The sequence below is a fragment of the Prinia subflava genome, chromosome 14 (genome assembly GCF_021018805.1).
Source record: "Prinia subflava isolate CZ2003 ecotype Zambia chromosome 14, Cam_Psub_1.2, whole genome shotgun sequence".
NCBI classification, from domain to species: domain Eukaryota; kingdom Metazoa; phylum Chordata; class Aves; order Passeriformes; family Cisticolidae; genus Prinia; species Prinia subflava.
Window position 1 is genome coordinate 20478462 of NC_086260.1, and position 12759 is coordinate 20491220.

General features: G+C 48.7%; 1 protein-coding gene across 1 annotated transcript; it reads left to right on the top strand.

Moving 5' to 3' along the window:
* Window positions 1-7062: 7062 nt before the first annotated feature.
* PDE12 (phosphodiesterase 12) lies at window positions 7063-11757 on the top strand. The gene is made up of 3 exons (XM_063411381.1): window positions 7063-8354; window positions 9386-9464; window positions 10171-11757. Exons 1-3 carry the CDS (start codon window positions 7116-7118, stop codon window positions 10611-10613), a joined length of 1761 nt encoding a protein of 586 aa, XP_063267451.1. The 5' UTR covers window positions 7063-7115; the 3' UTR covers window positions 10614-11757.
* Window positions 11758-12759: the final 1002 nt, after the last annotated feature.

Sequence of the window (12759 nt, forward strand, 5' to 3'; positions counted from 1 at the left end):
GCACCAAAGGATGCAAAGCTCAGCTACGGCTGGCCTGGACGACATCGCCTTTTCCCGGCGCTCCTTCAGCCCCGCCGCTCTAACCTCTCCCAGCGCCGCGGCCTCGGCTCGGGACAGCAGTGCGGTTGCCCCGGAGCCGAGGGCGGGCGGTGGGGCCCGGCCCGTGGGGGACGCTCAGGGCTCTCCCTGTGCCTCTTGTGAGGAAAAGGAAAAGGAAAAATCTTGCCTTGACCGTCCCAGGGTGCCACAGGGTTGGCACAACACGAGCGACTCAGAAAGTCCCTCTGCTCCAGCCACTGCCTGCACCAAGCAAATCACAGGAAGAATGCTTGAGAAATTACAAATCTAATACCCTCCAAGCATCAGGTGGCTGTTGCTGAGTGAGCTTCTGCTTTTTGTACAACTATAAATGGAAATTTTAAGGAACTCTACAGATTTGCTGCTCACCTGCCCACGCTTGACAAAGGCAAGCTACCCAGGAAGCTGTCATGCAGAAGATTCGGACTGAGTACCTGACTAATCCAGAGTTTGATCCACAAGTGGTGGCTAAAGCTTCCTCAGCAGCAGAGGGTTTATGCAAATGGATTAAGGGAATGGAAGTCTTTCTCAGGGGTATCAAAGGTGTGGTTTTGATCCTTGCCCCTCAGTGCTATGGAATCTTCCTTTGCTCCATGTATTCACCCTAAGCATTGTACTTAATAATAAAGTTACAAAAAAACGTACTGAAAGCATTTGTGTATTGGTTGTAATTGAATAGGAGATTGAACCCAAAAAAGAACGTTTAAAAGTGGCAGAGGAGTCCTTGGCAACGACAATTGTGGCAGGCAAGGACACAGGCGCCGCGGAAGACTTCGGAAAGTAACGGGAAGGCAGCTAGGGCCCTTCCTCCCCCTCATCCACAGCCTTGTCCATAGAGATAAGCGAAAAAAGTCCCTCTGAGGTATGCAACTCCCCTCTAACTTCGGTAGATTTCCATTCCCCTTTACTAACTAAGACCCACCATCCCTTTGTGACGTAGCGAAACCCCTTCGAGTATTTAACCCCAAGATACAAGCTAATAAATCGCCATTTTGACCATCCACCATATTGGTGTCAGCGTTTGTCTATGGCCCGAGCGGCTGGGGTGGGGCTCAGCCACCGTGCTGTCCTTTGAGACCAGGTCGCCAGCCTTCTACCTGAAGGCAACATTCTGGTGCCGAAACCTGGGAAGAAACCACCGGGGGATCGGGGTTCGCTTGGACAAAGAACAGCGGCCAGAGCGGCGGGACCGTCTCTGGCGGGCGGGACGCCGCCGGACCAGCCAAGGATGAAAGCCATGGCGAAGGTCGTAAGTCAGATTTACGAGCAGTGGGGAATTGACTGCATGTTCAGAGATTTTTATCTTGCTGTTGCAAAGCTCATGGAATTTGGGGTCATTAGTAGACCCATGGATGTTTTACATCTGGAGGTGCGGAACAAATGCACCACAGCTCTAGCCGAGGACATTAAATCCTCAGGCAAAAACCTTAAAGCTTGGGGGAAAGTCGTGCAGGTTTTGCAAACCTGGAGTGCCGTGCGTGTGCGTTTGCTAGCTACGCCCAACCTGGGGATACGAGCGGCAACGCAAACCGCCTCTGAGGGCAGTCTGCCCGAGGGCGGGGATTCGCGGGAGCCGGGCGCGCTCCCCCCCCCCCCCCCCCCCCGCCCCGAGCCCGAGTTCAAACCCCCCGGTGCCACCAGAAAACCCCCCGACTCTCCCGCCGGAACCGCCGGGTCCCCACCCCCCCGCGGAGCCTCCCTGGGAGCCCGCAGGACCCCCATCTGTCCCTTCGCCACTGGCCAGCGATTCAGTGCTAGAAGCGCAGCAGCGCGCGCGGGTTTTCTGGGGGGAGCTGGCGGAAAAAGCCAGAAACGCTGAAAACGCGGCTTTGGAAGAGGCGCGAGCGGCGCCGCCGCCGCCGTGCGCGCCTGAACATAGCGCCGAGCCCCGGAGGGAGGGGCGGGGCGCAGCCATCCTTGGCGGGGAAAGCCCGGAGCGGCAGGTACTTGCTGATGTGCATGCACGGGAAAAAGATGGGGAAGAGGGAGAAGAGCGCAGGATCAGTCAGGAGTCGCGGGCTTCTGCCGACGCGTACGCGCAGCAGAGAGAGAGGGAGTGCACGCTCAAAGCGGCGCCGCCGCTCTCCACGGGTGCGTATGCACGGGGGAGTGGCAGAGAGCACCCGCTCAGCCCGGAACAGCGGGCTTTTGCAAACGCGCGTGCGCGGGAGAACAGCAGAGAGCGCATGCCCAATCGGGAGCCGCGTTCGGCGCTGCTTCCATCAGAGGGAGAGACCTCCCCCTGCGGGAGGCAGGGCAAGCCCAGGGGCCGGGAGCGGCACCACCCCCGGAGGGAGGGGCGGGGCCGGAGCTGCACAAAACGGCACCGCAGCCCGGAAGTGCGCTGGCATTCAGCTTCCGACTCTGAGTCCAGCAGCTCGGGACAGCTGACGGAAGCTGTCTGGGACTCAGAAACGGAAAGGGAAAAGCCGATGCGGTTTAAAGCGAAAACGAATAAAGCTTTGGACCATTTCGGAAAGGGTTCACAATATGAGCCAGCCCAGTTCACTGACTGGGGGAAGATAAAGATAGCTTGTGCCGAGTGGGCCCCCACGACCTCAGTGCGAGCCTTCCCTGTGAGAGTTACCGGGCCAGAAGGGAACCAGCAGAGAACCTATACTCCAATAAATCCCAAAGACGTACAGGCAATTGTCAAAGCAATCTCAGAGAAAGGGTTGAATTCAGCCATGGTCTCCACCCTCGTGGACGGCCTTTTTGGCAATGACGACTTGCTTCCTTTTGATATTAAACAAATAGGTCGCATGATATTTGATGGGGCAGGAATGATTGTTTTCAAACAAGAATGGAAGGGCATTTTGCGTTCCTTGCCGGCCGGAGCCAGCCTGGCTGACATGATCAAACATGTAGTAGAAGAGGAGCACCTGACACCCATGCAAGCAGCTGTCCGCACCCTAACCAGTGCCATGGCATGCTTCAAATGTGGCCAAGCAGGCCACATCGCAATGAGCTGTCCCCAAACAGCACAGCCATCCCCGGCGGTGCCCCTGCTTCAAACCCGTGCGAGAGGGCCCTGCTGGGGCTGTGGGAGGAAAGCGCACCTTGTCAAGGACTGCACGTCCCGGCCCCAGGGAAACGGGGAAGGGAGGGGGCATGCGGGCCGCACCCAGCCTCCTCCCGCTGTGAACGCAAGGCGGCCCACCTATGCCAACCCCTAGTGGGGCGGGGAACCCTCATACCCCATGCCACCACAAGGGACAGCCGATTTTGCACCCCCGACAGCGACACATTTACAGAGCTTTGCAACACCGACAGCGGCACCCTCGTATCCACTGCCGCCGCAAGCCGCGCCTGTGCCACAAGGCCAGCAGGGGTTGCCCCAGAGAGGGACCCCTGGGTGGCCCTGACCATGCAATCAAGCCTGACCTTCAGAATGACACTAATGAAATCTGTAAGTTTCTGTTTGCAGGACATGTTCGTGGGATGCCCCTGTAACGCGGACACCCCCCAGAGAAGAATCACTGTAAGCTATGTCACCGGCCAAGGCGTGTGCTTCGGCAACGCGACTCTGGCGAGGCGAAGGGGGAACATCTGTACCGAGGCGATCACACCCCTGAGAGGACCCCGAAAATGGATGGTCCCATCCCAGCCGGGAATGTGGGTGTGCCATCTGACAGCCGTGAGTCTCTGTATGTACCTTCCCAAATTTAACGATTCTGCAGACTTTTGTGTACAGGTCCTGATCGTTCCCAGGCTTCTGTACCACAGGGAAGAGGACGTGTATCTCCACTTTGAGGACCCCGGCCACCGGCTCCTGAAGAGAGAGCTGCTGACAGGCATCACCATCGCCATGCTGCTCGGGTTGGGAGCAACATGGGCGGACACAGGTATTTCAGCCCTCATCACCCAGAACCAAAGCCTCTCTCAACTGCAGATCACCGTGGACGAGGACCTGCAACGCATCAAGAAGTCCATCTCCTTCCTGGAGAAAGCCGTCTCATCCCTCTCTGAGGTTGTGCTGCAAAACCGACGCGGACTGGACATTCCATTCATGCAACAAGGAGGCCTGTGTGCCGCCTTGAAAGAAGAATGCTGTTTTTATGCTGATCACACAGGAGTCGTTAGAGACTCCACGGCAGAACTCCGAGATAGACTGGCCCAGAGAAAGAGAGACAGGGAAGCCCAACAGGGTTGGTTCGAGTCCTGGTTCAACCAATCACCGTGGCTCTCCACCCTAATAGGTCCACTGGCAATGCTGCTTTTAGCTCTTACCTTTGGATCATGCCTGCTGAACAAGCTAGTCTCATTTGTTCAGACCCACTTAGAACGGGCAAACATTCTGTTTGTAACCCACCGACAAATGCTGTAAACCAAACTGCAAACACTGCCAGTTGCGAAGTTTTTCTAATTTGCTTTGCAAAACCCACCCAAGTTTCCCAAACCCTTTCCTCTTATTAAGTTACTGCTCTGTACCTTATTTTAGTGCCTAGAATTATGATTGCTTCATTTATTGTAGGGGGAGGGGGGAGATGTGGCAGGCAAGGACACAGGCGCCGCGGAAGACTTCGGAATGTAACGGGAAGGCAGCTAGGGCCCTTCCTCCCCCTCATCCACAGCCTTGTCCATAGAGATAAGCGAAAAAAGTCCCTCTGAGGTATGCAACTCCCCTCTAACTTCGGTAGATTTCCATTCCCCTTTACTAACTAAGACCCACCATCCCTTTGTGACGTAGCGAAACCCCTTCGAGTATTTAACCCCAAGATACAAGCTAATAAATCGCCATTTTGACCATCCACCATATTGGTGTCAACGTTTGTCTATGGCCCGGGTGGGGCTCAGCCACCATGCTGTCCTTTGAGACCAGGTCGCCAGCCTTCTACCTGAAGGCAACAGACAATGGAACTGTTGAATCAGAAGAGAGAAGAACTTGCAGCAGTTGAAGGCTGTTTGGCTGCTTTGGAACAAACTTTCACTGAAAAGATGGAAGAAAAGGCTCGTTTTGAATTCCAGGTTGATATGTGTGCTAAAAAACTGGAACGAGCAGAGAAGTTGATTAGAGGCCTTGGCGGAGAGAAAACAAGGTCAGGCTGAAGTTCAAATGTCAGATAAAACAACCACTATAGAAATAGAACTTGAAATTCTGCTTTCTAAGCTTTTAATGCTGTATTTCTGTGGGAGGACTGTAATACTAAATAATGTCTGGCACCTTGAAATATTCCTGAATGTTTCTAGTGTTAAAATATGGGCAGCAACATTGGGAGAATTATAGAGGAAATCTCTTCAAAATGGGAATGGAATATATGAATACATGAATTAGGTTTTTGTATTCTTCACCTATTCTTACCTAAGATGAACAAAACCAAGTTGACTTTTAGCATCAGTATCATTAATATGGAGGTCTCAGCATGACCTTTTTCTACTTGTCATAGATGGAATCAAGCTGCATATGATCTTCAAGAGGAATATGATAATCTGACAGGAGATATTCTGATATAAGCTGGTGTAATAGCTTATCTGGGAGCTTTTACTGCTGGGTTTCGACAAGAATGTACCAAAGATTGGAGTAAACTGTGCAAGGTTAGAAGGTTATCTTAGAGTTAAATATATGTTTTCGTTTTTTGAGACTGCTGCAAAAGGCTTCAAAAATCCCTTGTCCTTTATTTTATATTAGCCTAGTGAACCTCATGGGCAAACCAATGGGATCAATTCTTCTGATCCAATATTTTGTAGATCTGAATTTAATTAAATCAGTGAATTTAATCCGCACTTATACTTTGCTCCACAATAACGTATCAGAAACTAGAGACCATCATTGATTTTGAATGACTTTATTGTTACTGAACAATGAGTAAAATCTCATTGTTTTCTGTATTTTGGCTTTAAATGAAAGAATTCAATTTAAAGTGCAGTTATGTGTAATGTAAAACATTCTATAACTTACACCATCAAATATTTGTATGTTAATTAGATGGTTGTGCTGTTTGCAAAGGGACATTTCCAACATACTTACATGAATGCCATAATTCATAAATCAAGTCATTTGGAATCACTTAAAATGCATTAAACAGTAACAAATTATCACTGGATTGCTGTACTGGGTTAATGGAAGATATAATTAGATATTTCCAATTGTGTTTGAATTTCTTAAGTCACATTTCTTTATGTAACAAACCTCGCACATTATGAATGTACCAAAAACTGGACAAATCTTTCAAAATTTGCAGAGAGAGTAAATATGTAGTGGGGAAATGTAGTTAATTATTGAAATTATGGGTTTATTTTCTCCAGAATTTTTACTTATACATTACTATTTCAGTCTTTTAAAACAAAATGCATGTTGTTATTTTTGGATTAAAGTGCCATTTAATGAAGATATAAAGACACATAGAATAAAGAAAAATGTTCATTTTGTTGGGTTTTTCCCCTCTTTTTCAGGAGAAAGAAATCCCATGTTCTGAGAATTTCTCTTTGAGCAAGAGTCTTGGTGACCCAATAAAAATAAGAGCCTGGAATATTGCTGGTTTGCCAACTGATGTATTTTCTGTAGACAATGGGGTCATTGTTGACAATTCAAGACGTTGGTAGGTGACAAAAAGGTTTAATTTCAAATCCAAACAAGTTCCCACTTTTAAAAAAAGAATATATCTGGAAACAGTGTAGCTTCTGTAGAACTATAATTGAAAAAGGAGTGGAATCTTTATGTTCTATGGAGGAGGTAAAACAATATTTTACAAGAATTCTGCATTCTGGTTATTTTATGGTCGGTTTGACTCACGCTGGCAGGTTAACGGCTCTGCACGGGGCGCGGTGCGAGGGCAGCGGGCACCGGAGCGAGAGAACAGCGGGTTGTGGGGCACGCCGCACTGGCAGGTGGCGCTGCCACGCGGCCGGCGGCGCGTGCCCGCTCCTGCCCGCTCCTTCCCCCCTCCCGCGCGGCCCCGCCCCTTGGCGCGTGCGCGCTGACGGCACGGCAGCGCCGCCGCGCCCGTTGCCCCGCCCCGGTCGCGCGATAACGGCAAGCTCCGCCCCGCCCGGCGGTTCCGGCCGCGCCCCGCGGAAGCCGCAGCACTGCCGGGTCCATGTGGCGTCGGCTCCGCGCCGGCCTCCGGAGCCTTCAGGGCTCTCCCGCTTGTTCGCCGCACGGCGGTGGCGGCCGCCCGGCCGCCGCCATGGAGCGCGCTGTGGTGCGCTGCGTGCCGTCCGAGCCCAAGCTGAGCCTGCGGTTTGTGCTGCCTGACGGCAGTGCTCGACACATGCAACGAGACCAGGCGGAGCCGCTGGGGCGGGCGCTGGCGCGCATCGCCACCAACGCCACAAAGGGCCACGGCAAGGCGGGCAAGAAGAGCAAGAAGGCACGGGCAGAGAGCGCCGCGGAGGGCGAGGCGGCGGTCCCGGTCGTGCGGCTGTTCTCCCGCGATGGCGCGGCGGTGGCGGAGGAGGTGCCGAACGCGGCTGCCTGGCAGGACGGCGCCGTGCTGCACATCGGGGACGCGCGGTACCGCGTGGAGCGCAACCCGCCCGCGCTCACCGAACTCAGCCTGCCGCGCTCGCTCCTCGCCGGCTTCCCCGTGTGCCCCAAGGTGAGCGCCGAGTTCGCCGCGCCGCAGCACTGCCTGTTCCGCTGGTTCCGCGAGCAGCGCTCCGCGAGCAGCGGGGACGCGGATGAGGAGGCCTGGGTGGAGACGGCGGCGGCCGAGCGCGTGTTCACGCCGTCGAACGCACTTGTGGGGCTGCGGCTGAAGCTACGCTGCACGCCCGGGGACGGGGAGCGGCGCTACGGCCCGGCCCGCGAGGTGGAAAGCAGCGGCCCCGTGGAGGCCGGGCCCGGCGCCTGCACCTTCGACGCCCGGCACCTCTACACCAAGAAGGTTTGCGGCCACGGCTCCGTCCGTGCCGTCTCCTACAACATCCTGGCCGACACCTACGCGCAGACGGAGTTCTCCCGCACCGTGCTCTACCCCTACTGCGCTCCCTACGCCCTGGAGATCGACTACCGCCAAAACCTACTTAAGAAGGAGCTGGCAGGATACAGCGCCGACCTCATCTGCTTGCAAGAGGTGGATAAATCTGTCTTCGTGGACAGCTTGGCCCCGGCGCTTGATGCTTTTGGACTGGAGGGGCTGTTCAGGATTAAGGAGAAGCAGCACGAAGGCTTGGCCACTTTCTATCGCAGGGACAAGTTCAGTCTCCTCAGCCAGCACGATATCGCTTTCAGCGAAGCCCTGCTCTCAGAGCCGCTGCACAAGGAGCTGTGTGAGCAGCTGGCCAAGTACCCCCTGGTGCAGGAGAAGGTACTGCAGAGATCGTCTGTGCTGCAGGTACCAGCTTTGGCATGCCTTCTTCTCTTTACCCTGTTTTTTTCCTCTTTCTTCTCCAACCACTGTATCCAGGTGCAGCCGGGCCAGCGTTCTTTAGCCTTAAGCAGCAGAAGGGAGGTGGGGGATTAAGAGTTTGAAACATGGAACTGTGTTCTCTGCTGCGGTAATGGATAGAGCAGAAGATCAACTTAGGAACAAGAACAAAGCACTGAAATCTTACTGCACTTCTTATATGGAATTACCAAAATTTAGTTAAAAAAGGCTAGTATTTTGCTTTAAAATGAAGACGGCTGTTAAGATTCTGGGCCAGATGGTGATTCCTGGCTGGTGGTGTTGGTAGCCAGTTTTTCACTACTTACTTTTATATGTCAGAATATATTTTATAAAACTTAGATCTGATAAATCAGTTTTAAGAAAGTTGAGAATGGTTTATAGTGCCTCTTTAGCAAGTGACAGGAGGGAGACAAATAAGGTTGGACAGGTGTCTGAGCTTCCTGATGCCAGAGGGTTTGCCCACGGAGCTGTTGTTCAAGGACGAGTGTGTAAGATAGAAGGCTGTGTCAGGAACTGCAGAAACACTTGGTAAGTTTTCTGCTCATGGACTGAGTAGGACTAACAGAATTTCCTTGATAACTGAAATGGCATCCAAATTTTTGTTCAGTTTAGCAGTTATGGAATGTTACATTTGCTTGCTGGAAACAGAGATTTAGCTCCAGTTCTGTTGCAGAGAGCAAATGCGAAATAAAAGTATTTCAGAGTGGGGCAGCCTGAACTACATCTTAGGAAATAATATGGCCAAACCAGACACAGTCAAAAGAAGGTTTGTTAAATGATGTAGTGGTAATACTGTGGCTGATACCCAGACCTTATATAGAAGATTAATGAAAAGTGCAGCTCCTAAATGGAGTGCATTGGTTATAAGCATCAGATTCTTTGAACCAGATGCCACAAAGACATAAGCTGACTAGTGCATTTTAAAATATATAACCTCTCTTTTTAAGACTTAACAAAGACTGCTTTTTCTCTTAAAGGTTTCGGTTCTTCAGTCTACAACTGACCCTTCCAGGAAGCTTTGTGTAGCAAATACCCACTTATATTGGCACCCCAAAGGTAATTTTGGCATATTCATGCTTGCAGGATAACTGGGTTTGGAAAGGTTTTTTCTCTTCCTTGTGAGAACAGATTTCCCACCATTCGTTTGCAGCTATAGCCTTTTCTTCTGGAACTGAGTGTTTCCTTCCTTGCTTCTTATCTGTATGAAATCAAGCCAGACTTCTAGGTCTGTTTATATATTTATTTTTCTAGTGTGCCTGGGAGTCAATAAAATCCAGCTGAAAGCAAGGCAAGTCACATTAAGTCACATTACACAAAATTCACCCAAAAGCAGACCATAAAATAGAACTTTGTGTGCGCTTATGGTTTCCCAAGCCTGTTGAACATGGAGCTCTCCCAGGGTACTGCCTGGAGGGCAACCAGACTGGGCTCCGGAAGCTGTTAGGAGAGATTCTTTTCTTCTCAGTTAGCTTTCTTTTGGTTCTGTGCCTTTTTGGGAATATTAGGGTGGTTGCCGTGAAATGGAAAACTACTGTATATGGGTGTTAAAGCTTTAGAGTTCTTGCATGGGCAAGTTTAAGCTGAAATTGTCTGTCACTCAAAAACCGTCATAGTCACAAACTTTAAAGGTTTCTTAATTCATGATAGCTATTGTAAAATGCAGGATTGCTGTTTCAGAGCTATATATGTGCAAATGAGCAACCCTGTGAGCACTCCAGTGCTGTTCTGCATTATTTGAAATAATACTTTTTTATGTCCTTAGGTGGGAACATCCGTCTGATCCAAATTGCTGTAGCCATGTCTCACATCAAGCACGTAGCATGTGACTTGTATCCCAGTATCCCAGTCATATTCTGTGGAGATTTTAATAGCACACCCTCATCAGGAACTTACAGTTTTATCAGCAGTGGTGGCATTGCTGAAGATCATGAAGACTGGATCTCAAATGGGGAGGAAGAAAGGTGCAGTATGTCTCTAAGCCATCCCTTCAAGCTGCTAAGTGCTTGTGGAGAACCTGCTTATACAAACTATGTCGGTGGGTTTCATGGATGTCTGGACTACATTTTCATTGACAGAAATGCTCTGGAGGTAGAACAAGTTATTCCATTGCCAAGTCATGAAGAAATAACAACCCATCAAGCTTTGCCAAGTGTTTCACATCCTTCTGATCATATAGCACTAATATGTGACTTGAAGTGGAAATAGAGTAGCTCTGGCATAGTGCTTTTGGAGGTTTTCAAACAAGGAATTTCATTTAATCTGCTTCTGGGGAATTGAGGTTAGACCCTGACTTATATGCTATTAAAAGGAAAGCCAAAATGATTAATGAGGAGTTCATGTGTTTAATGGCTCTACTGAATATTGTCACACTGTTCAGAATTTTTGCGTGACAATTTTTTATATGCTAATGGGAAAAATATATTGAAGACATGGTTTTGAAAACTGGATTACTATATACCTTTTTAGTGGTGTTTTTAAAGGATTGAGAATTATTTAGTGAAAAAAATTATGAATTTAACCTGATTTGTAAGACAGTGTCCAAATTGAACACTGCTTAATTCAGAAATAAACACAGAACCCAAACCCAAATGGATTTAGTTGACTCCACTTTAAGTTCATAAATTGTCTTCTTCACTTACCATTACTGTGATACAACTTCTAATAAGTTGCATGAACAACGTACTTGTACCTACCAACTTCTAAAAAGATGCTCTTAATTACCTGTGAATAGACATTCTGTCAGTAATCAGGCATGTTAAATTCAAGGCTATAATTGATTTGGAAACAATTTGTCTACTCATATAACATGGGTAATGAGGATGTCAACCCCTTGTGAAATTGGACTACATGGAGAAACAGCATCTGTTTCGAACATACACTCCTTGTGGTTTGAGTCATCAGCAATAAAAGATACTGGAGTTTAGGACAACCAGCTTTGGATGGGAGGGAGCTTCTTATCAATATCATCTGTTTTCAGGTGGGGAGAGATACAGAACAGTGTGGTGCATTAGTTATCTGTGCCTAAGTCTTTACAAAGAAACACAAGTGACTTTCAAACCTTTATCACAATGGTTGTTTTATTTTGTTCCTCTCTTGCATACATAGACAGCCTGAATTTTTAAATGTTTTCATATGCAATTTTCTTTCTAGAAATTGTCTAGTTTGCCCTATTTTGTAGGATGCAGGAAAGTGTATTTTATCCATACCTTCACTGATTGTGTTGGAGTGGGTTGAATCATTTAACAAGCTTCTTGCCCTGTATCATTAGTCCATAGGAAACAAAAAGCATTTGGAAACCATTCACTAGATCTTCCTCTTTCACCTAATAAATCTCCCTTTATCAATTGTCTGTCACTGCTGTCAGTTTGTTTTTTTTTTTCTAGTTACTAGTGTCTTTTCATGGCAAAACAAGTCTGCCTGCGTTGATAAAAGCTATGTACTCTCTACTTGCACACCTGCTCACCTGCCCTGCATTTTGGTGCACTGTAGCTGGGATTAACTCAACTTTTTAAACACTACTCAAACCAGGAAGTCACTTCCAGGTGGGATATTCTGAGGATTGCTGGTGCTGTCTCTTGCCGTAGTTCTTGCTGTGCTGTGAAGGGTGGTAGTGTGCAGAAGCTTTTAAATATCTGCTCTTTTCTGTTATTTCTAATAAAATTACTACTGTGTTTTGCTGCTGCAGTGTCTGGACATCTAACATGATGCTGGTAGCTGCAGTAGCAAAGCCCTCAAGGCAGGTTTACCTTCAGAGATCATACAAGGCTATAAAGATAAAGGCCAATAAATCTCCAAACATCTCAAACAGTGTGATGTGAGAAGACAAACCTCATGAATTTTCCAGTATTTCATTACCAACTCTGCCCACAGATAAAGGGAAATGGACAAATTCCACTACTCTTGAGTCTGTAGAAGCCTGTATTGCTAAAGAGCTTGTGTAAAAGTCCTTTGAAAGCAGCTTCTTTTCAGCAACATAGGCAGTTAACCTTCTCTCTTATCCCAAACTCTCTTACCTGATCTGCTCTACCACCTGAGAATTGTCTCCATGTTCCTGCTCATGCCACACCAAACTAAAACAGGGATGTGATCCTGTTAAAATACAGGGCCTTTAGTTCTCTTGCTTGTATTATCATTTTAGTGGATCTTTATGTCCTGAACTTAGTCACCTTAAAGCCATTTGTGCCTAAAGAACAAGATACAGGGCTGGAGGTGGAAAGAGGTGATGAAAGCTTGAAGCAAGACCTTAACCTGCTCCCTGTAACATAATACAAGACCTCAAGGAAATGGTGCTCATTTATTCCAACAGCTTTGCCAGGCTATATGTAAACCTTCATATTTCTGGTTTTGTTAA